Genomic DNA, 25,952 nt, shown 5'->3' with positions numbered 1-25,952 from the left:
AGAGGCGGTGGGGGGTATAAATCCCATTTCCCAGCCCAAATTTTGTCCAAATCCCATTTCCCAGCCTATGTTCTACCCAAATCCCAGTTTTATTCCCATTTTATTCCCAGTGACCCAAATTCTATTTTCGAAGTGAAAAAAATAGCCAAATCCCAGCTCCCATTTTACCCTTTCAGGCCCCTCTAAAGAGCAATAATTGCTTAAATTGCTAACATTATAATACTGTGACGATCATTTTATATTTCGTCAATCATGACACTGGTATTAAAATAACATTAAAATGATTTAATGCATTAAAAAAGCCTAGGGTTTCCTAATATACAACACGCGCGTTTTCGAAGTCTTTTTCAGTAAGTATTTATGTAGAAGTCTGTAACATTTCTTATCTCCTGATCCGCTTCACGCAAGGCATCTCCAGTCGTGTCATGTAACAGTTCACAAGCGCCTTCAACAGTCAGCCATTTAAAATCCTGATGCTCATCCGACAGCCGTATGGGAACATTGTAATCCTTCACTTCGGCAAGCCAGTAAATAACAGTCTTTGGTTTTCCCCGCACCTCGTAATTCAAAGTTTTCTTTATAGTTTCCATCACGTTCAAATAGCTTTGCTTTAGTCCAGATTCTTCTTCGGTTTCACGCAGAGCGGTCTGCAAGTCCGACTCTCCTGGGTCGACGTGACCCTTTGGCGGTGTCCAGTGATGCCTTCCATAAGATGTTTGTAGAAGAAGATATTCAAAAGGTCCCTTAAAACTTCTTCTACGGAAGATGATTAATCCTGCTGCACGAAGCTCGGCGGCCGCCATGTTGGATTTGTTGAGGGAACCGCTGACCAACATTTCGTGAAGAATGGGTACGTTTCCGTGGCAACAGAAAACGCCAAAGCAAAAAAAAATTCCCTGGCTACTTGTTTTTCCCAACAATGATCTGTATGAAGTGTTCCCTAGGATGCATTTTTTGAAGTGATTTATTACATTTTTCCGAACGTATTTTTGCAACTTTTAAATGACCAGCGCGCATTTGAAATATTTCGAGATGCACTTCTCGCAAAAAAAAGAGAGAAAATTAAAGGTTGTAAGGAATCTGGCGTGGTTAGCATTTGGCAGAATATTGATAGACCTGTTTGAATGACCGTGGAATAATGGTAATTCCCCCCCACCAAAGGAAAAAAAAAACGGCTGAAAACTGTGGCGCTTGTCGTTTATAATTTAGTTTACTGTAAACGCTGGCTGTGGTCGCGCAGTAATTTCATTTATAAAAATACTAATGAGCTGTCATTTAGTCTGGCGTCACAAAAGAATGTCTAATTAAATAAATTCACCCATTTGCCGCTTGTATTTGTTTACGAAATCTTTTGTAAACTCTAAAGGTCGTCAACCTTTAAACAGGGATCGTCTTAAAAACTCGTTAAGCACTCTCCGACCTGAACAAAAAGACAGGAACATTTATTTTTTCCTCGCAGTGATTTACGGCAGCCGTGCTGCAGGTATTCATATTCCATACTTTCGTCACCAAGGTGCTTGTCAAACAAACTTGAAGAGAACAACACTTGTTTTATATGTCATTTATACTGTGCGGAAAGAAAGATAAACTTTTCTTTCGAAAATATCCCTCAAATGAATGGACTCTGATGGGATTTACAATGGAATTATCAATGACTGCCTTTGCACGAAACGTCGAATAATCCATATGGAACTAATTCTCTAACGCATGGAAGAGTTTTGTTTTGTTGCGTAATTCTTGCAAATGACCGTAGAAATGGGGTCCACAGGTACAAAGGAGAAACAGGACAACTCTGAGGAGAATTCAATATCAAAAGACAGCAATACACCGCCGACACTTCTTCCATTGAACAAGAAAGTTCGAGTTCATTTAGTGCCCAAGTTTTACACTTCAGAAGAGAGAGGAATCACAAGAAGTTTCTATTTATTGGTCACGCTACAAGGAGTGAAGGATTTGTATCAAGCGAGTGTCGGTGTAACAGCAACAGTTGAATTTTACGAGCGACGACAGAGTCTTGGTGGAAGTTCGTCTAGTTTTATCCGTCGCGAAGCACTAACGCGAACTCGTTCAGATACTGTTAATTCAATCGATGGTCCAGACATTGAAGTAAAGCAAGTCACAGTAAAAGAGAATGATTCTCTCAGAATCGCTGGCGTCTTCACCAAGGATTTAGGAAGCATTCGAGACTTAACAAGTTGTGATTCATTTGATCTTATACTGTGTCCCCGCTATAGAATAAGCACTGAACATTCAGACTGGCTGCTGTTAGGAACAATGTACACTAAACATGCGAACTCCAAACATGCGAGACACTGGCGCGCTGCCGTGAGAGCCGATTACAGCTGACGGAGATTTTTTTCATTCATTTTTCAAATAGTAGCTGTTATAGATGTCTTACTTAAAGTTCTGTTTTGCGTTTAAAAGTGTTTCAACTTTTAATAGTTGGTCAGTTTACAGATGACGCAAAAATTGTAATTATAATAATCGATAATAAGTAATATATACATTCTGAACTTTTGTTCTGTCTTGCACTTATTTCAGTAATCAAGAAAACAAAACAAAAAACTGCGGTTTCTCGGCGGGTCGGCTAAAATATCGATGTACGGAGGTCGCGAAATCGTACCTCAACATGTTTTTTAACTGAATTCTTGATCAAAACTTGGCACTTAACAATATGGAAATTAAACCATTACAAGTCAAGCGTGTCTTGTTTTTATAAATTGAGGCGACTTGTTCGACAAAAGGTTTTGCACTGGTTTACTTAAATGAATGTTGCCCATCTTTTAACTGATATTGCAGTGAACTGGGTGTGACTGACACTCCATTGCAAGCTTTTATAACTAAAATTTGTTTTGTTATTTACATACACTTAAGTTATTTCTGTTTTATGTACGGACGAGAGATTGTTAAATGTGACCTCACTACGAACACTCGAACATTTATATTTCATTACTTATTCGAATGGCAATCGTAAGAGGCATTGTTAGCTATTGTTGTTGTCGAATTTTAATTTCCCAAAATCTTATTAAAAATTTTTCAGAACACTGATTTTCTTAGAACAATAATAATAGAGCTTCCGTTCTCTTATTTACCGCTTTCATTTTCTGTCCTAGACATAAGGCAGTTTGTTTGTTTGAACTGAGGACAATAGGTTATTTGAAAAGATTTTCAGTGACCTCATTACAAACTATCTCATAAACACAAAGACCAATATATTACTGGCCATTAATAAAGCCTACAAAAAACAAAGCTGACCTGTCAAGGATAGCAAAAATAATAAACTTAGCTGCTTATTTGTCGCCTAAAATTCTAGACTATTTGTTCTTGAATACAAAAACAATTGTTGTTGTTGAATTGAGTTCATCAAGAAACTACTTCACTCAGATTTTGATACTTCATTGCCACCGTGTAATAAGACCTAACAACTCGTTTGAACCTTTTTATGCAAAAAGAGAAACCCTAGAACACAGCTACTCCGTCAAGAAAGAAGGCTCGTAAAAAAACTTTAACAAATTTTAGAAAGTTACTATACGCTCGAATATGGCATTAAAAATCCATTAAGCTTACTTCTGCACAAAGAACGTCAAACAGACAGAATTTGAAGAGCTGTTTTTCAGTTCATTGCCCATTACCGTTCCGAATTTGTTTTTTCTGTACTAATACTTTGACAAAGTGGGTGTTTTGTACGTATGTCAGTCTAAACAACATTCGAACAATTCCCGTAAAAAAAAAATTCAATTATCCCTGGCACCGAACAATAACAACTGCAACGACAATACAGTCGTTATAAATCCTAGTACATTTTCTTTACCGTCGTGAAATAACCAAATCGGCGTAGTTTGGACATGTCAAGTTTCTTTTTGACATTGTATGCTGTCTTTACAAATTCAGCTTAGGATAGCTCTGACGCTGGAAAGACGAAGCTAATCGGTCAAGGCTATCGCAATCCTCGGAAACCCAGAAGTAGTAAAATTGGAGGCCGGTGGGGGAAAATTGAAAACGGCTAAAAAAATCTACGAAGATAAGTCGAGGGGAAAGAGAGGTTTCTTCTTTCTCCCCGTATCTTCTTTATTGAATTTTTCACTCCGTTTTCGACATGAATTCATTTTCTATTCATAGTTCTAACTCGGCCCCGAGGTTATTAAGTGGGATAGAACACAAGAAGTCCATCAAGTTTGAGGATAGATACATAAAATTACTTTTTGTTGAATTCCTCTCCAGCTTACAAGTTTGAATAATCTAAATTGGCCCTTTTAGTCCGGCGGCTTAGCTCCTGAATTGTGCGATTTTTGATACAAGCACCAAACTTTGCAGGATTACAAGCATTCACATACTAATCAATTCTTGATATAGAGGCAACGCCAATTTTCTATTTTCAGCTAGTAAACAGTTATGAAAGTTTCAGCCAAGAGGCCCCTCCTTCGCGAAGTACTTCTTCTTGCGCTTTTATACACCTTTTTTTGTAGATTTTATTTCAAAAGTAAAGATATGAATGCTTTAAATTAGGCTTACAGTTGTTATGTTTTTACCATCTTTATTCCAATAATTAACTAGGAATTATTGCGCTAGCGACCAGGTCTCTCGCGATTCATTCCCCGATAGTAGCGTTCGCCGTTCGCTAACAGAAGTGAAATACGAAAATATAGAGGGCTGCGAACAGTCTACATTACAGCATTTCGTTCTAAATTTTGTACGTGCGACTTTGTATCACTACCTCACATAATAGTATTTGTCTAAACACCAGGACAAACAAATAATTCACGAAATTTCATTGATTTAAATAAATTACGGTTTCCGTGGAAACTGGCGTTTTTCGGCTTTGGCACTATATCTGAAAAAACCTCTCTTGGTGACCACTTTTAGTGTTCCAAATTTCATGCTTGTATCAAAAAGTGCACAATTCAAGCAAAATTTCGAGCTAAGCCGCCGGACTATTTGACGCTGTCCCGGCTCAGTGACCGTTTATTTATTTCAATTTTTTCTAGTAAACAACCTCGTCAAATTACCAAAGGAAAAGCCCTGGGAACGAGGTTGATGAAGGAAGACAACCAAAATACTAGCCATGATATTTTTATTGATGGTAAATTTACTCCAATGGAAAAATAATTAAGAAGTCACGTTTTATCGGCACTGCCGTTCACTTTTGTTTGTGATGCTTTCTTTAAGCTGGGCGTAGTTTCTGATCCATGTGCGTTTTGTAACTCTTCATCCATGTTCTTACATCTAACCCTTGTCAATAACTGCTGTGGCCCATAAGCTTGAGGAAGGTTCCGCAGGGGTCACATACCCCTCCGGGATACGAGAAGCCCCTGGGAATGTCTCAGGTGCTAAAAACGCATCCCATTGCCGCCTAGGAGAAAAAAAAAATCAAAACTATATCATTTTAAGCCACTTTACAGTTTACTCAAAAAGCACAACTTTTGTTAACAGTGTGATGAATTCAGGACTGGTAGATGATTTTAAAAATGGCGTCTATTTTTTTTTTTTTTTTTACAGTTTCTCCTTCGAAGCCTTGGTAAAAAAACCTGCCCTAATCTTCCCCAATCTATATTCCTACAGTCTATTATCACTTCTTTGACTCTTTTTTGCCTTAGTTAGCTATTATTTTGGGGTTTCCATCGATTGAAAGATAATTTTGCACAACACACAAAAAGACTGATTTTATACATTGTTCACATAGCTTTTTAAAAATCTTTGGGTGTGATGGATGCATCACTTAAACTTACCGTATTTGTACTAATGACTGCATGCTATGTTCAGCTTGTTTGTAATAGCTATGAAACCAATCCATGGGATCTGACAAGCCAAGAGATGCTAAAGAAATAAGACAGAATATTTTTCGATTAATACCATCAGTCAGATTAACTACGCGAACATGCCTGTTTACGGTAGCATGCATTGCTTGTGACACACATACAACTGGTAGTTTTCCAGATATTTGTTGTCGACCTATTAGGTTTAGAAAGGTAGTGGTAAATCCGGTTTCCGTAACACGAACCAGCCAGGAGTATGCTCTGTCAGGTCGCCTGGTTCCCATTTATACTCTCAGGTGGAGAGAGGCACTATGAGAGTAAAGTGTATCAAACGGCGGGAAACGTTTTTGTGAAAAAACGAAGGCTGAGGCTGATAACACCTACAGAGACCTTGAATATTCCGGATATCACAAAAACCGAATTTAATAATTGTTTTATTATACATGTACATTGTTTTTCTGGAAGAAATAAGAACAATTTAACGACTAAACCCGTTCTACTAATTCCTACTTGTCGTCTTGGTTTTGAATGCTTTTCTCTCAAGGTATTCGTGCAATAGTTTCTCCGCAATCTTTGTCGGTCATTTTGTGTTTTCCGAAAATTTATTGTCCAGCAATTTTTCAATTTAGGTAAATGTTTTGCTCGGTTGGAGAAGCGAATCGCCTATGAACTATGAATTTCCTTCGTTGTCAGATGTGTCCCTCATTCCTCTCGGAAATCATGCATTGCGTGCCCAACCTACAGATAAGTGAATAATCTGCTGGCAGATTATTCACTTATCTGTAGGTTGTGCTGATTCCCAGAATTAACTGTAGGCTCTTAGCCAATGAGAAGACAGATAGTGACTAAAATGTATAATAATTTATTATAATAGTAATTATAAAGTTTAAGTGGCAATAAGGCCAAGTAAAATAAAAAAATGTTTCTCGTCCGGATTTTTATAAAAAAAGCAAGCGGGCGGGCGCTTTTTTTGCTATTTGTTATTTTCTCCATCGTCAAATTCTCCAGAAGCAAACTTGCAAAATAAATCCTGCAAGGTAACTGACCTATCCACTGCTGCCCTAGCGTACCAAGGCTTTGAAAGTTTGGCCTGAGTTCGTGTTTAAATGCAGAAAAAAGCCACTTACAGAATTTTCAGTTGTACTAACGTGTGTTGTTGTTGTTTTTTTCGTTCCAACTTTTCCAATAGCAAATAATAAAAAAGAAGGCGGCTCCCAAAAAATGAAGCGGGCGGAAACGAGAAACATTTTTTGTTTTACTTGGCCTAATTTGGTTTCAATTAAGTTTTGGAGCTCCCGGCTCACTTGAACGTGATTCTGTGATTTTATAAATTAAGATGATTTTGATTTGATGCATGGACAGAGTGCTACAATCTTTACCTTGATTTCTTCTCTCCATTTCTCGTCGTTCTTTCTCCTTCTCTTCCTCCTCCTCTGCTAGCATTACCCGTAGAGTTTTTTCTTCTGCTTCATACAGCTCTCGTCTTGGTTCCATTACATTCTCCAGCCACTTGACTCTTTCTTCAAACCTTCTATTCTCTTCCACGGTTGGTTTGACATAAACTCCTAAACAAACGAAAATATCAGTTCATGCAGCTATCGGTTCTTTTTGTTAAAAATAGTTTGCATGTTACTCTATGGTTAGCTGCCAGGCATCTACGGAAAAGATTAACTACCGATACTTATGCCTCATCGTAACTTCTTTGTTCGCTTTAGTCATGTCTGGTCAGGCCATGGCTCATACTTTTGCGCGACGCAGTCGAGTCAAAATACCCATGGCGAGACCAAATGAGGTACGATTAGGTATTTACCGTACCCAAAATCGGCCACATTCATTTACTTTTACCTTTAACTTCAGCTTCTTGTTTCCTAGCCTCTCTTAGTTTTCTTAATGCCTTTAAAAGTTCAACAGCTTTTGTGGCATCTGTTTGCTTTCTTTTCACCTCTCCTAGTACCCCACCGGCTTCATGTTTCATTGACTCTGCCTATAAATAACAGAGAGACAACAGAAATGAGGAAAACTAGAAAATTTAAATTGCATTGCACAGAATTGAAGATATGGTACCTTTCTTTTTGCTTCATCCTCTGCTATAATCTTTGATCTCCATTCATCAATTTTCTTATGCAGTGTAGTCTTTCTCTCCTCTGCTTCCTGCCTTAGTATATATTCCTCCTTTCTTCTCCTCTTTTGCCATTCCTGAAAAAAAAATTAAAGACAAAGAAACCTTGTGATTTTAGCACTTTACAGTGCCTATAGATACTCACTCTACATGGAGAGCTTGTCCACAACAGCTTACTTCCTGAATTTAATTTTTAAAGTGGTTTTAACCTAAACAAAGTTATAAGTTTCTAAAGAAACCATTGTGCTAAATCAGTGGGAAAGTGAAACAGTTAATTATCACCTAGAAATTGATAATGGTAAATAAACAGCCATTCGTTTTGTGCACTAGCCCTTTGCTCCAATGAAGGGCTAAATATCGAAACATCAGTTTTTTTTAATTTGCAAAGTCAGTTTATTTACATGTACCGTTATCAGATTTCAGCTGATAATCAACTAATAAATTATAGCTTTTGTCAATCAAAGATACACTAAATACAGAAATATGAGTTCTAAGAATAAAACCTTATAGAATTTACATATATCCAAAATAAACAACATTTTTACCCTTTTCCTCTTCCTTTTTGTGACTTGTTCTTCAAGTTGCTTCATTTTTTCAGGAGAGGAAAAGTAAGCTTGAATTTGATTGATTCTTGCCTACAAGAAAAATGGTGAACATTGTATAAGCTGATAAGTTTACATGTGGAGCTGGATGTCTGGAAAAGGCTGTCCCCCCCCCCCTCCCCTCCCCCCCCCCCACACACACATATAACTTAGAACAGTCACCAATTTCCAACAAAACAAAGCTCAATAAAAATATCATATAGTGCTTATTGACTGAGTAAGGTAAGCAAGGCCAGCTATGAGAAAATCTTAGGCCTGTTTGTACAGATCTCAAGCCAAATATTTTGTTCCATCTTAACCTACCAGTCAATAAGCTCACAGTATTCCACCAACTCCAGTAATAATAAATATTTATTGTTACTTACCTGTAATTTTTTAGCCTTTTCAAGCTCTTGCCTCCACTCACTCTCATTTTGACTTGATGCAAGTTCAGCTAATTTGTCTCTTTGAATGGACATCTCAGAAATTAGCTGTAACCAATCTGTCATGAATTCTTTAGCTGTGTGCAACTGTCGAGAAATGGTATGTTAAAGAATGGGTTATTAATAACAGCTAGTAACTAGCAGTAAGCCAATTCTCTAATATATAGAGAACATTTTTTGATTTTTTGTTTAACTTTGTTGTTTAGTCCTCCACTTCTTTGACAAAAGAGCTGATTAAGGTTTTAGTTTATTCCAGTTTTAAGGGTCACCAGAGCAGGGTGGCCAACCAAACAGTCTGGCTTTTGTAACATGAAGCTACCAGGAGTTATAGCTAATTATTCCCCCTAGATAAGATGCTAGTCTGGCTATCACAGGAAAACTACCAGCTTACTCTTTGCTAGCGGGAATTAGAGAATACCACATATATTCATCTCATGCCTGAGAACACAACACAAAGACTCTGGTGAGGCTCAGAGAAAGACATCGCCATCTGGAGTCCAACATATGTTGGGCCAATGTACATGTATGGTGTGAAGAATGGCAATGTTATTGTGTAACGAGGCACAGAGCTGCGGCTGGGGTGTGAGACCAACTTGTACCAGACATAAATAATGTGATTAGAGCGGTTTTCACTTGAGTGTCGAAAGTAATTGCGTTTGCTTTGGTTTTGCATTACTACGCTTAGTGATTGGCTTAAAAATCTCGCGCCACTTTTTCAGCCAATCAGGAGTAAAACCAAAACCAATCGTGACTCGCTCGTGCACGTTTTCCCGCACTTCGTGCCAGCTACATGTATTTGCTTCGAGTTTTAATTGGTTCACTGGATTGTCTGTGTCCTTTATGATTGGCCAAAGTAATTACTTTGGTTTTGGTTTTACGACACTCAATTGAAAACTGCTCTAACAGTAAGTACAAACCTTCAAATTGGTTTTTTCTGATGTCTGTTTCCCTTGTTTTTCTATTCCTCTTTCTTTTAAAAAGTTATTAATCCTCTCCTGGCCTGTTGTCTCTTGAGCCCTTAGTCCTGGCACGTTTGGCGGTTGAATGACTGGGGGTGCCGCAAGGTGCACCGTTGGAGGGGTGCTTGGAAATGGAGGGGGAAACTGCATAGGTGCTGCTACAGGGAGGCCAGAAATGGGCCCTGAAAATGGAGCTGGAAATGACTCAGGAAATGTCATAGATGAGGATTGTTCATTTGACAAGGGAACGTGGCTTGTAGCTTGTAATAAAGTACTTTGTAAGAGTTGTGGCGTACCAGTTGGGAAAGGGGAAGAAGAATGTGTCATTCCAGCGATACTACTGTCCATATTTATCGAAGTGTTGCTAGGAGGAAACGGTAATTGCGCATGAGATGAAAAACTGTGAGAATTAGGACTTGAATGAGTTGTCTGTCTGTTCGTGATGAATTGACCGGCTGGGAACGGATGCCGCTGAACCTCTGGCATCTGCACAGCCATCGGATGCTTGTCTTGCTGGAAGTTGCTGTTATTTTGATGAAACGAAGGCGGAAAGCTTTGCTTATTGTGATGCATAATGTCATGTCCCTGGTTCCTTGCAAACATTTGTGGAAGATGTCCTTGCACAGAATTGGTCGAAAGTTGATTCGATTGCGGCAAGAATGTCTCAGGAGGCATACTTGGATATTTTGCAGGTATAGGAGAATTTCCACCGGTGAATGGCCCTGAAATGTGATGATTTTGAGGTCGAAAACCTGACATTGGAAAGCGTGGACCGTCCGCCATTTTGAATTGGCTCGACAAGCCAGGTTGCACAGCTAAAGCCTGGTTACCAATTGAAGAAACAACAAAGATGGCGGCCACTTGTTGCTCCGTGGCGCAACCCGGAGAAAGTTATTTCTGCTCTTTAAATCAGGCGTTTATCTGCGACCCTAAGATGTAAGTTAATTTATTTATTTATTTAGCTCCCTCCTCTTTCTTCGACAACAAGAATAAGGCGCTTTAATGTGCGATGTGGTTATTTTTACAAGTGGTGATAAATGCATGCATGCACGTATTAAAATTTCATTGATCTCAAGAACGAAGATCAACATTTTGTTAACACGTTGAAACTGTTCTTTCCGTCTTCTTTGGGCTTTTAAACGTTGTTCTATGTACATTTCCTCATTCAAAAGCATCTTAACAAGAATTGAAGTGAAAGTCCGCGCGTTGCAAGCCAAAAATACGTCTTTTAATAAGCTTATTTAGCTCAATTATTGAGAAACATTTGGCTTTCATAGTGGAAATAATTTAACATTCAATCACAAGATGATCTAGAATTTTAAACTAAGTCGTTAGCAATACGACCTTATATTGAATAATTTCTTGTGTAACTTGTTCTGCAATCATATCTGTGAGACAATCATTGCCTGCAAGAGCTTCTCAAGTAACCTTAACTGGCAATAATGCAACTTCTGAAAACATCAGTTCCTTTCCGAGAACAAGGTTGAGCCCACAGCGTAACAGCTGGGAAATTGCCGCAAAGCTGTTGCGAGATAAGTGTAACTTACATGGACAATATTTTTTTTCGTGCTGGAGCTTATCCCAGTTTCAGTGGCATTAAGTGACTAGGATTTTTTCTATTCCCTCCTGGATGGGATGCTAGTCATCACAGGGTTACCCCCAGCATTTGGTTTGCCAGTACCCATTTATACACCTGGGTGAAGAGAGGCACTGTCAGGGTAAAGTGTCTTGCCCAAGCACACAATGCAATGACCCCACCCAGGGCTCGAACCCAGATCACTCGATCTGGAGTCCAGCACACAAACCACTAGGCCACTATGCCTCCTGCAACAAAAATGATTTAATTGGGACTTTTATTTCTTTGCCTTTTTTCCAGTGATGAATTTGATATAATACCTTGTATTCACTGCCAAGAGGAGCAGAACAGTGAGCGAGAAGTTCCATTTATTATTGTGGACCATAAGCTTGGAATCAAGTCATGGTGTATCAAGCCTCTTTTCTTGTTTGCTTATGAGAAGCTTATGAGGAGTCACAAGGAAGAGAAAGATTGTAATTTGACAGGTATAATTAAATTGTTGTATTCTGTTAAAGGATGCTTGAGTGGCACATTACAGGGATGAAGCTAAGAGCTGGCTAATTTCATCAAAATAGTCTAGCTTATCATTGGCTGAATTTTTAATAAAAAACAAGAACTTGGGGGTAATTTTGATGGTACACAGGCCAGAAAAGCCGTCTGAGCTTGGTAATGAGCCTGCTCAGTTTTTCTTAGCTAGTACATCCCTGCGATTATAGAGAGCTCAAATTACACTGGGAAAATCATGTGCCATACAGACAATATTAACATTCAAGTAATTTTATGGTGACTTTGTTGAAATCCTAGTTACAGCGACTGTTCAACTCAGTAGAGCTGTTCTGTTAGTGAATGCCGAGTGTTATACAGCATGGAATAGAAGGTTAGTTGGTTTAAACAATACGTAAATATTATTTTGCCACCATTAAGCCTGCTTCTAAGGGAGGCAGGAATAACGTAGTAGTGAGAGTGCTCACTTCTCACCAATGTGACCTGGTTCGATCCCCAGACCTGGTGTCATATGTGGGTTGAGTTTGCTGTTGGTTCTCGACCTTGCTCTGAGAGTTGTTCTCCTGGTTCTCCAGTTTTCCTCCCTCCTCAAAAACCAACAATACTCAATTCCAATTCGATTGTGAATTGGAGGGCTTCAGGTTTGTCAGTTGCAAGACTGTTACGTGCAACCCTTGTTAAACAAAGTTGATTTCTTTATTTTTTATTTATTCTTAAACAAGTCTTTAGTTTCCATCTTACATACATCCATGTTTCAAGCTCAATATTCCCATCCAGAAGTAATTATTGTTTGTTACTACTGGTCATGTCTACTTGTTTGTTTACTTTTCCATTTATTTTGTAACCAGGAAGGAAATGATCTCAACAGGAACTCTGAGTGCAGAATATGACATGAGGTTTTCAGCTCTTGTTCTTTCAAAGCATCCTAGAAGCGCTGAGACATTTGCTCACAGGTAATATTAATGTTGTTGTTTTCTGCAGAATCAGTTCAGCATGTTACAATTTTTGGGGCAAGTTTAATGTTCTGTTAACAAAAGGAACCTTTTTGAGTTTCCTTAGGTCCAGGAATTTTTCCAAGCCTCCCAAAAGTGTGCAACAATAATATAACACAGTACAGTCCCTATCTGAAGAAAGAGAAATAATTTTATAGAACTCCAGGGATTTTTCCCTTGTTCATGTTATAGGAGGTGGACAATAATTCAGCTTGAGAAACAAAAAGGACAGAGTGAATTCATCCAGTGTTGTTTGAGACATGAACTTGGCATCTCCCTCCGAGCTGCTGAGTCATATGCTGATAACTACACTGCGTGGAGTCACAGGGCGTGGCTGCTGGGAAGATTCATACATGATAAGAAAAAGGTAAAATGTGATAGCCTCCTTTTACTGTGTTTACTCAGAGTATAACCCATTTAAAAACAAGTAAAAATTATAAATTATTAATTTTTCTTGGTTTCTCATTCGCTCTCACATAATTTTATCTCATATTTGTTTCCCATTTTGTCTTTCAAGAAACTTCTTTGTGAACTTCAAGTCATGAGATTGTGGGCAGAAAAGCACATCTCAGATAATTGTGGCTTCCACTATAGACAGGTTCTGCTGACTCATCTCAAGAGGTTATGGTAAGCACTATCCCCTACTAAGTGCCTTTTGTTGTTCTCATCCTCTTAAATCATAGGCATGCAATTTGTGCAAAGAGCTATCTGAAGTGCTTTGCCCACATTGCAGGCCTATCATACTAATAGTATAGGCATGCAATGTGTGCAGAGAGATATGTTTCTGAAGTGCTTTGCACACATTGCAGGCTAATCATACTTGTATTTTAGGCATGCAATGTGTGTAGAGAGCTATGCAGCTGAAGTACTTTGCACACATTGCAGGCTAATCATACTTGTATTATAGGCATGCAATGTGTGTAGAGAGCTATGTAGCTGAAATACTTTGCAGACATTGCAGGCCTATCATACTTGTATTATATGCATGTAATGTGTGCAAAGAGCTATGTAGCTGAATTGCTTTGCACATATTGCAGGCATATCATACTTGTATTATAGGCATGCAATGTGTGCAAAGAGCTATGCAACTGAATTGCTTTGCACACATTGCAGGCCTATCATACTTGTATTATAGGCATGCAATGTGTGCAAAGAGCTATGTAGCTGAATTTGCTTTGCACATATTGCAGGCCTATCATACTTGTATTATAGGCATGCAATGTGTGCAAGGAGCTTTGTAGCTGAAGCTCTTTGAACACATTGCAGGCCTATGATACTAGATAATAACTTTGTTTGGCAATATATAGTGATGATCTAAGAAGAAATGTATTACATAATTTTATTCTTCATCTATTTAAGTGCCCTCTGCCCAGTCAAAATGTACCAGCAGTCAACAATTTTGCTGTCTACGACAAAATATCTTCAACTTACTTAACACTAAAGCCCATTAACAACAAATATGAGGTCTTTTCTAGTTCAAATTGTAACCAAAAAATTAATACTGTTTCTTGTGAATCAAGCAACACACAAACAAACCTTGCATGCTGGGGGGCATGGTTACTGGGGTCTGGGAATGCTTTGAACATTATGTGGAAAAATAAGCCACGTGAATGGCCAGTGGTCCACAAACAAGATTGTGTCATATTCTGCACAATAAAATAAAAATCTGTAAGACAGAATTTGAGCTATTTTTAAAGGGGCAAAATATCACATTTTCCTATTTTGCAAAAAATCTGTGTTACAGATTTTTATTTTATCCTGCATGAATGTTTAATCAAAGCCAATTTATAATTTCTGGAATTTTGAGGTGGTGTCATACGGGTAGATTTTGAGAAAAACGTTGTTAAAACAACTAGTGCCCAGTCCTCTCCTAAGCGCTCGGCCATTCATTTCGGCTCTTTATTGATTGTTTATTAGCATTTTTATCGGTCAAATGTTGCATATGATGGCTATATGCTTTAAAAACAGTAATAAGAGAAAGAAGGAACATTCCTGAATATTTTTTTAAAAAAATTAAAAGTTGGGCTCACTTACCCCCTCAAAACTGTATTAAGCCACCTTAAAACCATTTTGACTGGGCTGCACTCCTGAAAATTGATGAGTTAAGATCTTACAACTGCTTTGTTTATCTTGCAAAGGAAAGTAATCACTGTTGTAATTAGGTGGTAAAAAGTAATCTGTTGGTAATTACTTTCATTGTTACTTAGTTTTATGACGAGTTTTATTAAAGCATTTTTAAAGCTCCTTGCAATTCTTTTGTTTTGTGTTTTATTTTTGTCTTCAGTTCTAAAAGTGAGCTCTTTCATTTGCTGCTATCAGAAATGGACTTCACAAGTGATCTAATTCTGACCTTTCCAGGGCATGAAGTTGTTTGGAATCACAGGTATAAAATGGTGTTGACTGCTAGAATAGTTTAGATTTTTACTCATGATGGATTTGAGATGGAATCCATCAGGAAATCCAGTAATATTAATTTTAGTTGGACTAAAATCGAGTCTAGCATAAATTTAAATCCTATTGCATTATTTTCTACCCTTTTTAAATTTAAAGCTAAAGATGTAGGTAATTATTCGTGATAACACCAACAACAATTTCTTATCTGAGAGCCTGAGAAAATGAATTTCAAAGTCCACAACAACCATGTAAACTATAGGTAAAATCTGACATGTACATGTAGCTTTCGTCTTTAAAGCGATTCAGTGGAGCTTCGAAATTTGTTTTCGATGTTTGGTGTCGTCTGAAATGATTTATTTTGATAAGATATTTGAAACAGTAACACAGAAGTTTGCAATAAGATGTAAATAATTTTGGTACATCATTTTGTCCAATTAACACTCGAAGTCTTGGTGGATTCGATCTTGTATTTATGGCAACTATATCTGGTGAAAAATAAAAATTTGTCTTTCTGCCTTTTGGCATTTTGTATCAATGGTAAACTGTGCAAGACATTTTAAAACTGATTTTCATTTTAGGAGGTTTGTGTATCACTTCTGGAATCAGTGGTTTACAGATGTCCCCTCTGAGGAGATGTTCAGAGAAATATCAAGTTCCACAAGCAGTGACAACAAAACTACTTCAGAAAATGTGAACAGAACTTCAAGGAGATCTTCCCCCTCTATCATTCCGTCTCTGTTTGAACTAGCAAGTGGTTCCTTCAAGCTTTTAAGAGAATTGAACTCAGGCTTGAAATCAAGAACATCTGTTACAGAAGAATTTGAAGATGGCGCAATATCACCCCTGTCCACTCCCTCTGAGGTTAGATTTTGCAACAGTATCATTGCTGAGTGTACAGGTCCTGAGGGGGAGGTACAGGAGAGATGTGCGTCAAATTACAAGCAGTGGATTATGCTAAGAAGTACACCTTCACAGCTTAACTGCAATGAAGGGAAACCAAATACAAGGACAACATTAACAGGTAGCTGATTAAGTTGCAGAATATGAACAGAAATAAAATACATGTATGTTAGTTAAGAGAAAAACTAAATTATTAACAAAAAAAAACTCATGTGAGAGAGTTGAAATGTACTTGAATGTTGTAGCTTAAATAATTCAGGTTTTAAAACATTTTTTCAAACCAAAGTGGAATTTAGTAGTCTCTAAAACCCTGGGATTTCTTGTAACTGATAACTCAACTTGAAGCTCCTGCATAGCTGATAACTTGAAGCAAAAGTGGTTTTCCTTTCCCTCAGTTGAACAGTGCAATTTTACTCCCGATTCTTCGAACCATTTTTGTTTGAAAACTCATGTTTCCACTGTAGGTCGATGTTTTCAAATGATATGTTTTCTTTACTTAAGGTAGCTTAAAAAATGTTGCATATTAGACAAATTATGAATGAGAAAGGAAAACAAAAATTCGAAATCAAACTAAAACAATGTAAGCCACAGCAGGTACAGTTTAACACAAATCCAAGGCTGAGAGGGATGTAGCTAACGCAAAAGTAAGCAGGTTCACTAACAAGCTTAACTTTTAGTCTTTGAGCTTAAGGTTTCTATGACTGATAGTTGACAAGATGCCAATATTTAAAATTAGTTAACTGGTTAGCTTAATTAGTTTGCCTTTTAAGTATACTGCACATGTTACTAAATACGTGATTTGGGTGCTTAATAATAGTTAAACAAGGGGCAATGTCATGCATCCATTTGTGCAGTTTATGACTAAAGTTTTTAAAATAAAACGTTGTTAAAATAATATGAATGCGATTGTAAGTCATAAAGGATGGAATGATTCTGCCCCTTAGATACCAATCCTGTTTTAAATTAAATGAAAATTATTCCAAAAAGGGTTGTAGAAATTGTAGAATCTTGGTGCTGGTGTTTGTACCCTGGGTACCAGAGGATGTTTTCTCGCAAGCGGGGGATACTCCGGAGACCGCGCAAGAAAAAAATCTGACACCCAGGATATGGTGTTTGGGGCTTGAACGAATAACTTTTATTATTATACACTGTAGAAACTCACTGTCCTCTCATTGGCTAAGAGCCTACAGCTAATTCTGGGAATCCGCGCAGCCTACAGATTAGTGAATAATCTGCTAGCAGATTATTCACTAATCTGTAGGTTGCGCGTGCAATGCATGATTTCCAAAAGCAATGTGCAAACCTTAGTTTAAAAATTGCTGGACAATAAAGTCTTAGAAAACACAAAATGACTAACAAAAATTGGGAAGGAACTACGAAATACTTTGAGGAAAAAGCATTCAGCCGGAATTAGCACAAGTTTTGAGACAGGTAGAAATCGTTTTTCATTATTTTCTTTATTAGAAAAACAATGTATAATAAAACAATTATTAGATTCGGTTTTTGTGATATCCGGAATAATCAAGGTCTCGTTAAATGTTATCAGCCTCAGCCTTCGGCTTCGGCTGATAACACTTACCTTGACCTTGATTATTCCGGATATCACAAAAACCTCATCCAATAATTGTTTATAATCAGTCCTAGTATCTAGGAATTTTGACCTTGAAATATTGCAAACAAACCAAAAAAAAATAGGAAAATTATTTATGATGGTTAGGAAGCTACATTAGTACAGTTCTAAACGATTAGTGAGATTTGAACAGGCTTTTTTTTTTTAGAAAAAATGAATGATGAATACTATGAAATTGTTTTCAATTTCCCTAGGTCGATAGTACTGAGTAAATGATGAGTCTTTATAAATAATTATTTGAAGCAGATGTCAGAGCAGCTTATAAACAAGGCTGCATACATGTATATTATATTTTCTAAGACAGATGCTTTTGAACGATGTTTTGCGGATTATATGTAATCACATAATAGTTTATTTTGTAATTTAAAAGGAAAGAATATTACAAATACAGATGTAACTAATACATATTTGATGGAATCTGGCGGACTCTGGTGGATTCTTTGTGAACAAGTTTTGTAGCACGATGATTTGTTAACCAATTAATTAACTAATTTATCAGCTGAATTCAACACAATGAGGTGTATAAACAATTTGTTAATAATCACAGGAATTTTCCTATAGTAGCGAAAAGGAAATTTGTGCCGAATTACGATATGATATTCATAATTTAAATACGTTAGTTAGATGTATCTGACATCCATTTTGATGTATTATCAAAAATAAAATCCATAGAAATTAGAACGTATTAGAGTCTTAATTTGAGAATGAATCTAAAACTTAAGGGGGGGGGGGGTCCTTCTTAACTACACATCTAGAGCAATGTAAGGCCTAACAGTGAATTTTTGGTGGGGTGGATAACAGATATGTCCAGGATTGAACACTAAATGAGATTCACGTTCCTCGTGACAGGCATCACAAAGTGTCCTCATTTATAAAAGTTCACCAAAACACACCAAAATCTATCAAATATGAAGTAATATGGAAATGTCAAAATAACACAGTCAAACATGAAGTACTCGTTAAACAATACTTGCGTTCAATCCTAGACATAAATGGAGGATAACTGCATTGAAAAAATTGATACAGTCGACTCTCTCTTAACTGACACCTCCATTAGACGGACACCTGGTGTTACGGTATACGTTTCACTATGCTCCGTATTCATTCAGTATTTGGCAATACTTAATGGCTTCGTAGTGCATTTGGAACTTCCGGGTTTATCATGGAAAACAAATATTACGTGGCAAAAACGGTTTTTAATGCAAGTAAATACATGTACTTTTATTCTGTATCACAGAAATGTTTTGACCCTCCCGCCCAGGCCTTCTGGATTTTCTTAGGAGGACGAGGATGCAGCTTTACAAATTATAATTTTTAACTTACTCTCTTAAAGCTTGATTTTATTTTTGTCTTACAGTAATATGATAGAAACGATTTTACGTTTTGAGTTATCTCTGAATCCTGAAGCGATCTCTTACGCTGACAGTACGTTTAATAAAAATATGAATGCTTATCTTGATTGCAAATGTCCAAGCCGAAGCAGAATATAGTCGAGAACTCGGAACATGTTCAAAAGTCTTACGTCATCGGTCAAGAAACACGAAGCTTTATATATAGATATGATGTATTTATTGTTACTGGAGAAAAATCAATTATTGAACTGTGAGCTGTGCTAATCTAATAAGACGGTTAATTTACTTTGAGCAAATTCCCATCTGAAGGGAGTGGCTTGTGTATGATTGAGCCTTTCTCTTCCCTTTTCCACAAGGGAATTCTGCAGCCCCAGTTCTCAAAAGGTGGATAACGCTATCCACCGAAAAAGTCACTATCCGATGGATTCACGGTGGGATAGCGCAGTATTTTTTGTGAATACCTCTCCAATGGATAGCGATTCGCAGCGTTATCCACGCTTTGAACAAATAGGCACTGCTCAACAACACTAAAATCTCATCCACAGACGTTTAAGTTAGAACCGCCTTGTACAACATAACAGAAAGTACTACTCGAAAGCGCAATAGTTTCATTTGAATAGTCATACATTATGGTCAAAGTAACGCGATTTAAGCTTTGTATTTAGGAAGATAAGCGTTAAGTCTTTTTCTAGGCTCAGCTGGACTTTTATGAGCCGCAAGACTCGTTAACATGGAAAATAAAGTAGCTAAATAAAGCGTCTTTTTACAAAATAAAACAACTTATCAACAAACGAGCCTAACATAAAATAATGCCTAAACAACTATAGCTTATACTGCCTTTATAACTAAATGAAGTGAAAACTTCTTGGCTTCGTAATATCCCAGAGGATGGCGCTGTTTTTTAGTTCCATTTTCTTTTCCTGCTTTGTCCTTGTTTTTGCTTCTTGTCGGTTTTGTTTGTTTTCCCTCCTTGATTTTCGACTTGGAATCTGTTTCCTTCTCCTTCGGCTCGTGTACGACACCTTTAATCCACAGACGAAAAACGCCTTTGCGATAGAGTGGAGTTTTAATGAATAGAAACGAAACACCCTTATGCTCTTCCACTTTAAACAAGCTTGTGTTCCCGTGAACAATGACGTAATTGAATGTCCCGTTAAATTCTGAGAGTACTGGCACTAGCGTTAGGATTGGCTTAGCTGACGTAATGTTGGCGGGAATTTGGATAGTGAATTTCTCCATTCGATGACGCGTGGATCGCCGTTTCCGCTGGCTTCCCGAAGGAGTAAAGGAGTATTGGAATCCGTTGTTCTGTTGTGCTGTTTGCCAGTTTTGTTGGCCGTAATTCTGTTGACTGTACGACTGTCCGCCAAGTCCTTGTTGTTGCTGTTGTTGTTGATTGTATCGTTGGTTTCCACCATAAGGAAACTGCTGTCCATACCCGCCGCTGCTCGCTGGCACAATACGGTACGGCGGGGAAGACTGGGACTGGCTTCCTGTTTGGTTTCGCTCCACCAGTGGCACTCCCTTGTCGCCGTCGTTCCCTTTGGACAGCGCGCATTCGTAACAAGCCTCTCCGTAAGGCGACAAACAATGTCTGGAAACAGAGGAGAAGAAATAAGTAGAGAAGTTAGTTCTTAACCCAGGCATTAAAACCACAGTTAAATACCAGCACTATTGACACTGGGGATATCCCAAAGATTCGAAATTTCACAAAAAGGTGCTCCTAAATATATGCCAATTTCCCATAAAAGTAACTTTTCGTGCCATTTAACTGCAACAAAAAAATATCTAAATGGTATTTTAAGGCCAAAATTTGTTGGATTACAAGGATTCCTTTCACAGAGAACAATCGTGAAGATATCGAAGCCGTCATGTTTCCTGATGAGTTTTTAATGCAGAATGATCCGAAAGTTAAAACATCTTTTGAACTTCCCAGGAAATCTTCAGAATAGTTAAAAAATGCTCGGAAACGCTCGCATGGCCTTCGAACAACACTCGGACAAGCTTCGGCAATCTTCGGCCTATAAAATGGCAAAAAGTTGCTCGAAATTGCCAAAAAGGTGTTCGAAAGGAAAAGAGTTGCTCGAAATATGAAAAGTTGCCGAAACATTTCCAAACATCTTGGGACAGCCCTGATTGAGACGTTAGCTTAGGATCAACTATATTATGCCCGGAAAATTAGACATTATGGTTTTTTGGCGTCCCCAACGGAAACGGGCTGTTATGCTCAAAATTAGGCTTCGCGGGAAGAATTCTTACATATCTTGGTTACTCCCCTCTCCCTCCCCGTCAGTTCAGCGTTCTGCTATGCTAATCCTAACCCTTAACCATAACCCTGCCATGGATTGGGACAATAGTTGTCTTCTGATTGGTGGAGCTCGTTTAGAAATTTCCGTGAAAGTGACAACCAATCAGAGGCACTACACAAGCGACGTCATCAGTGTGGAAAACTTCGAAAGAAATCTTAGGCCCCGTCCACACTGACCCGGGTAAATTTGAAAACGGAGAAATTTGAAAACGCCGCGTAAAATGTTTTCCGTCCACATTAACCCGGGTAAATTTGAAAACGATACGCTTCATTAGTAAGTAAAAGTAAAAGTAAAGTCTTTATTTAACGAGGGTAGCACTAAAATAACATAAAAAATACTAACAAACCAGTGGCCCTCTAAAATTATTTACAATAAAATATAAAAATACTATTTCACGCTCCAAGTCCAAACGCTCATTGGTGAGCGTTTTTGAAAAGCTCCGTTTTCGGTGACCGAAAACGCCGTTTCAGTGTGGAAGGTTGGCCTAACCGGAGAAAAAAAGATGCGTTTTCAAATTTACCCGGGTCAGTGTGGACGGGGCCTCAACCTGCTAAATCCTTACAGGGCTCAAAATAATGTTCGGACAGTTGCCGGTCCTGTTGTTCGGCCAGACAGATTTTAGCTCGGTCACGTGTCGTTTCTGACCGGTCAAAATATTGAAAATAGCAATTTAAACTACCACTCGTTTCTGCTGTTCGTTAGATAGTCTGTTTGTGTGGCATTAACACCCCCGCTATTTCTTCACTGTTTTGGCTGCAATTTTTATGAACAGATCGCTTTTTAATGCTCTTGTGGTCATCATCAGTTATCATTTTTAAAGTCATGTACGTGACCGATCAAAATGACCGACAAACTGAAACTTTGTCTGGACAAATTGTCATCTTGGCCGGACATTGTCCATTGATCGGCCGTTATTTTGAGCCCTGTCCTTACGACAGACGCGCGCGCGTTTAAATGGTACATAGAGTGGTCGAACATTCGGTCTACTCACCCTCCCCCTATTGGGTGATAATTGGTTGGACACCGGCAGCTGAATCCGCCCTGTTTGTTATCACATCCAAAGCTGCAAGGACTCAGTCCCAGGGCACACTCGTTCATGTCTGAAAACACAAAATTCCATTATAGATGTACATCTTTTGTTATCGAGTAACTACATGGACGTGAGAGAATTGGCCTTAAATAACTCGTGTAAACAATGATCTTATTCAATACTTTCTTAACCTGAAGATCAAACTTTTCATTTAGCTGCAATAAAAACCTGTTACATTGTGGTTACTTCAACCAAGGCCACCCAAGTAAATCTCTACAAATCGACCAATAGCGTTTGAGTGTTTAAACGATAAAAAATGATTACAATTTTTTGCTTCTGTAGTGCGAAGCTTTCTTAGATTGATTAGTAGACATCTTTCTGACAAAGTTCATAGAATTAGCGCACTGTCAATATGTCGAAAATCGATTGTTTACAACCGAGATTTTTTCGTTAATTTGCACAGAATTTTCTCGGTAGCCGGTCCTTGGTTAGAGTGAAAGTACTGCAAACTGTTTGCGAGTTTTCAAAAAGTGTTAATTTTGTGCTAATAGTTAATGGTTTGGAATTAAATTACCTTGACATGACCGGCCATCCGGGTTAAGTACGTATCCACGGTGACAGCTACAGTAGTATGATCCTAAGGTGTTTCTGCACTGAGCTTGTCCACAAGTCAGACCGCTGCGACATTCGTTTATATCTACACAAAGATACAGACAGTAAAGGGTAAGACCACTAAGCGAAAACGAGCCCGCAGTGTTATTCATACTGACACGCGCGCCGTATAGGTTTCATGTGCATGCGCGCGACTTTTCTGCGTAACGGATTTTGACCCCTGCGACCGGCTGACAGATAATAGACCATATTTGTATTCTCGGGATTGGACTGGGACTAGCTTGCAATATGGAGGCTCATGCGGGGGAATTTCATTAAAAAGAGCTTTATGTCATTTGCATTTGAAAAGATTACCCGCATTAGCCCCCTTTGCAAGCTAGTTCCAGTCCAATACCGAGAATACAAATAAGGTCTCTTTTCTGAAAATTAACAGACGTGACTTTGCCTGGCTTTACGTCAGTGCGTAAAAAGAAAGGAAAAGAAAGAAAAGAAAAAAAAGAAAAGAAAAGAAAAAATGGGTGCGGCGGATTTCTTCCCTTCACAAAAACCATCAAGACACTACAACAAGAGTTCCCTGTTCCCAAGTTTCGACCTCGGGTCGACGACCAGTGCAATGTTGTTTACAAAATCCCTTGTGCGTCTTGTCCCTGGAGCTACATCGGCGAGACAAAAAGATCGTTTAGCACACGGCGAAAAGAACATATCAGGAATACTAAACAATGCGCTAAAGGCTCCAATGTAGCAAAACATGCCTGGACTCTTGATCACGCCATCGACTTTGAAAACGCGGAGATAATTGACAAGGGCAACAATCGCATTAGAAAGACACTTGAATCGTGGCACACGGCAAAAACGGTCGAGGCCGACAACAATTCGTGCCCTCTGCCAGGACAATATAACATTCTTTTAAACAAACAGTAATTTATACACTTTTAGCATTCCTTTTAACATTCTTTTACACATATTTTTAACTTTTTAATTTATGCGATTCGCTAGTCATATTCAAATTTTTAGGTCCATTTTATCACTTCATTTTTATCCGTCGAAGACAGCAGTCTGGCTGTCGAAAGCTCATTTTTTAAAATATTTTTACCAGAGAACGCTTTTTATCTTCTTACAATGAATCCTGGTATCGGATCATCAATATTTCTATGCTTTGTTTATCTTGCAAAGGAAAGTAATCACTGTTGTAATTAGGAGGTAAAAAGTAATCTGTTGGTAATTACTTTCATTGTTACTTAGTTTTATGACGAGTTTTATTAAAGCAATTTCAAAGCTCCTTGTAATTCTTTTGTTTTGTTTTGTTTATTATTTTTGTCTTCAGTTCTAAAAGTGAGCTTGTACATTTGCTGCTATCAGAAATGGACTTCACAAGTGATCTAATTCTGACCTTCCCAGGGCATGAAGTTGTTTGGAATCACAGGTATGAAATGCTGTTGCTTGCTAGAATAGTTTGGATTTTTACTCATGATGGATTTGAGATGGAATCCATCAGGAAATCCAGTAATATTAATTTTAGTTGGACAAAAATTGAGTCTAGTATAAATTTAAATCCTATTGCATTATTTTCTACCCTTTTTAAATTTAAAGCTAAAGATGTAAGTAATTATTCGTGATAACACCAACAACAATTTCTTATCTGATAGCCTGAGAAAATGAATTTCAAAGTCCACAACAACCATGTAAACTATAGGTAAAATCCGACATGTACATGATTCAGTGGAGCTTCGAAATTTGTTTTCGATGTTTGGTGTGGTAGAAATGATTTATTTTGATAAGATATTTGAAACAGTAACACAGAAGTTTGCAATAAGATGTAAACAATTTTGGTACATCATTTTGTCCAATTAATACTCAAAGTCTTGGTGGATTCGATCTTAAATATTTATGGCAACTATATCTGGTGAAAAATAAAAATTTGTCTTTCTGCCTTTTGGCATTTTGTATCAATGTTAAACTGTGCAAGACATTTTAAAACTGATTTTAATTTTAGGAGGTTTGTGTATCACTTCTGGAATCAGTGGTTTACAGATGTCCCTTCTGAGGAGATGTTCAGAGAAATATCAAGTTCCATGAGCAGTGACAACAAAACTACTTCAGAAAATGTGAACAGAACTTCAAGGAGGTCTTCCCCCTCTATCATTCCGTCTCTGTTTGAACTAGCAAGTGGTTCCTTCAAGCTTTTAAGAGAATTGAACTCAGGCTTGAAATCAAGAACATCTGTTACAGAAGAATTTAAAGATGGCACATTATCACCCCTGTCCACTCCCTCTGAGGTTAGGTTTTGCAACATTATCATTGCAGAGTGTACAGGTCCTGAGGGGGAGGTACAGGAGAGATGTGCGTCAAATTACAAGCAGTGGATTATGCTAAGAAGTACACCTTCACAGCTTAACTGGAATGAAGGGAAACCAAATACAAGGACAACATTAACAGGTAGCTGATTAAGTTGCAGAATATGAACAGGAAATAAAGTACATGTATGTTAGTTAAGAGAAAAACTAAATTATTAACAAAAAAAACTCATGTGAGAGAGTTGAAACGTACTTGAATGTTGTAGCTTAAATAATTCAGGTTTTAAAACATTTTTTCAAACCAAAGTGGAATTTAGTAGTCTCTAAAACCCTGGGATTTCTTGTAACTGATAACTCAACTTGAAGCTCCTGCATAGCTGATAACTTGAAGCAAAAGTGGTTTTCCTTTCCCTCGGTTGAACAGTGCAATTTTACTCCCGATTCCTCGAACCATTTTTGTTTGAAAACTCATGTTTCCACTGTAGTTCGATGTTTTCAAATGAT

General features: G+C 37.8%; 5 protein-coding genes across 5 annotated transcripts; 2 read left to right on the top strand and 3 right to left on the bottom strand.

The window, feature by feature from the left end:
• Window positions 1-270: 270 nt before the first annotated feature.
• Window positions 271-834, bottom strand: LOC144648129 (bis(5'-nucleosyl)-tetraphosphatase [asymmetrical]-like). The gene has a single exon (XM_078507765.1). It carries the CDS (start codon window positions 801-803, stop codon window positions 348-350), a length of 456 nt encoding a protein of 151 aa, XP_078363891.1. The 5' UTR covers window positions 804-834; the 3' UTR covers window positions 271-347.
• Window positions 835-1,559: 725 nt separating this feature from the next.
• Window positions 1,560-2,961, top strand: LOC144648118 (uncharacterized). The gene has a single exon (XM_078507754.1). It carries the CDS (start codon window positions 1,744-1,746, stop codon window positions 2,344-2,346), a length of 603 nt encoding a protein of 200 aa, XP_078363880.1. The 5' UTR covers window positions 1,560-1,743; the 3' UTR covers window positions 2,347-2,961.
• A 1,974-nt stretch (window positions 2,962-4,935) lies between these two features.
• LOC144648109 (uncharacterized) lies at window positions 4,936-10,639 on the bottom strand. The gene is made up of 8 exons (XM_078507746.1): window positions 9,814-10,639; window positions 8,840-8,983; window positions 8,418-8,507; window positions 7,818-7,949; window positions 7,599-7,737; window positions 7,133-7,318; window positions 5,727-5,814; window positions 4,936-5,350 (listed from the first exon to the last, which is right to left on the bottom strand). The coding sequence occupies exons 1-8, from the start codon at window positions 10,636-10,638 to the stop codon at window positions 5,224-5,226; spliced, it is 1,731 nt and encodes a 576-aa protein (XP_078363872.1). The 5' UTR covers window position 10,639; the 3' UTR covers window positions 4,936-5,223.
• A 66-nt stretch (window positions 10,640-10,705) lies between these two features.
• On the top strand, window positions 10,706-16,362 carry LOC144652983 (protein prenyltransferase alpha subunit repeat-containing protein 1-like). The gene is made up of 8 exons (XM_078512881.1): window positions 10,706-10,791; window positions 11,732-11,916; window positions 12,236-12,308; window positions 12,784-12,888; window positions 13,120-13,294; window positions 13,445-13,554; window positions 15,212-15,310; window positions 15,900-16,362. Exons 1-8 carry the CDS (start codon window positions 10,706-10,708, stop codon window positions 16,348-16,350), a joined length of 1,284 nt encoding a protein of 427 aa, XP_078369007.1. The 3' UTR covers window positions 16,351-16,362.
• A 3,370-nt stretch (window positions 16,363-19,732) lies between these two features.
• LOC144644618 (uncharacterized) lies at window positions 19,733-23,306 on the bottom strand. Its single transcript, XM_078504148.1, has 3 exons — window positions 23,117-23,306; window positions 22,504-22,612; window positions 19,733-20,797 (listed from the first exon to the last, which is right to left on the bottom strand). The coding sequence occupies exons 1-3, from the start codon at window positions 23,304-23,306 to the stop codon at window positions 20,032-20,034; spliced, it is 1,065 nt and encodes a 354-aa protein (XP_078360274.1). The 3' UTR covers window positions 19,733-20,031.
• Window positions 23,307-25,952: the final 2,646 nt, after the last annotated feature.

Source organism: Oculina patagonica, chromosome 1 (genome assembly GCF_052425735.1).
Source record: "Oculina patagonica isolate OP01 chromosome 1, crgOcupat, whole genome shotgun sequence".
NCBI lineage: Eukaryota > Metazoa > Cnidaria > Anthozoa > Scleractinia > Oculinidae > Oculina > Oculina patagonica.
The sequence above is the reverse complement of the archived record's forward strand: the minus strand, read 5'-3'. Positions and strand labels throughout refer to the sequence as shown.

Bases quoted from the DNA above. Each gene is read 5' to 3' on its own strand.
- LOC144648129 (XM_078507765.1), bottom strand. From the start codon at position 803: ATGGCGGCCGCCGAGCTTCGTGCAGCAGGATTAATCATCTTCCGTAGA.
- LOC144648118 (XM_078507754.1), top strand. From the start codon at position 1,744: ATGACCGTAGAAATGGGGTCCACAGGTACAAAGGAGAAACAGGACAAC.
- LOC144648109 (XM_078507746.1), bottom strand. From the start codon at position 10,638: ATGGCGGACGGTCCACGCTTTCCAATGTCAGGTTTTCGACCTCAAAAT. The intron at 8,984-9,813 runs GTTTGTACTTAC...ATTTCTCGACAG, and splicing joins CAGAAAAAACCAATTTGAAG to TTGCACACAGCTAAAGAATT. The intron at 5,351-5,726 runs GTAAGTTTAAGT...TTTTTCTCCTAG, and splicing joins CAGTCATTAGTACAAATACG to GCGGCAATGGGATGCGTTTT.
- LOC144652983 (XM_078512881.1), top strand. From the start codon at position 10,706: ATGGCGGCCACTTGTTGCTCCGTGGCGCAACCCGGAGAAAGTTATTTC. The intron at 11,917-12,235 runs GTATAATTAAAT...TTGAAATCCTAG, and splicing joins GAAAGATTGTAATTTGACAG to TTACAGCGACTGTTCAACTC. The intron at 12,889-13,119 runs GTAATATTAATG...TTCATGTTATAG, and splicing joins GCTGAGACATTTGCTCACAG to GAGGTGGACAATAATTCAGC.
- LOC144644618 (XM_078504148.1), bottom strand. From the start codon at position 23,306: ATGAATAACACTGCGGGCTCGTTTTCGCTTAGTGGTCTTACCCTTTAC. The intron at 22,613-23,116 runs GTAATTTAATTC...TTGTGTTTTCAG, and splicing joins GGATGGCCGGTCATGTCAAG to ACATGAACGAGTGTGCCCTG. The intron at 20,798-22,503 runs GTGAGTAGACCG...CTCTGTTTCCAG, and splicing joins TATCACCCAATAGGGGGAGG to ACATTGTTTGTCGCCTTACG.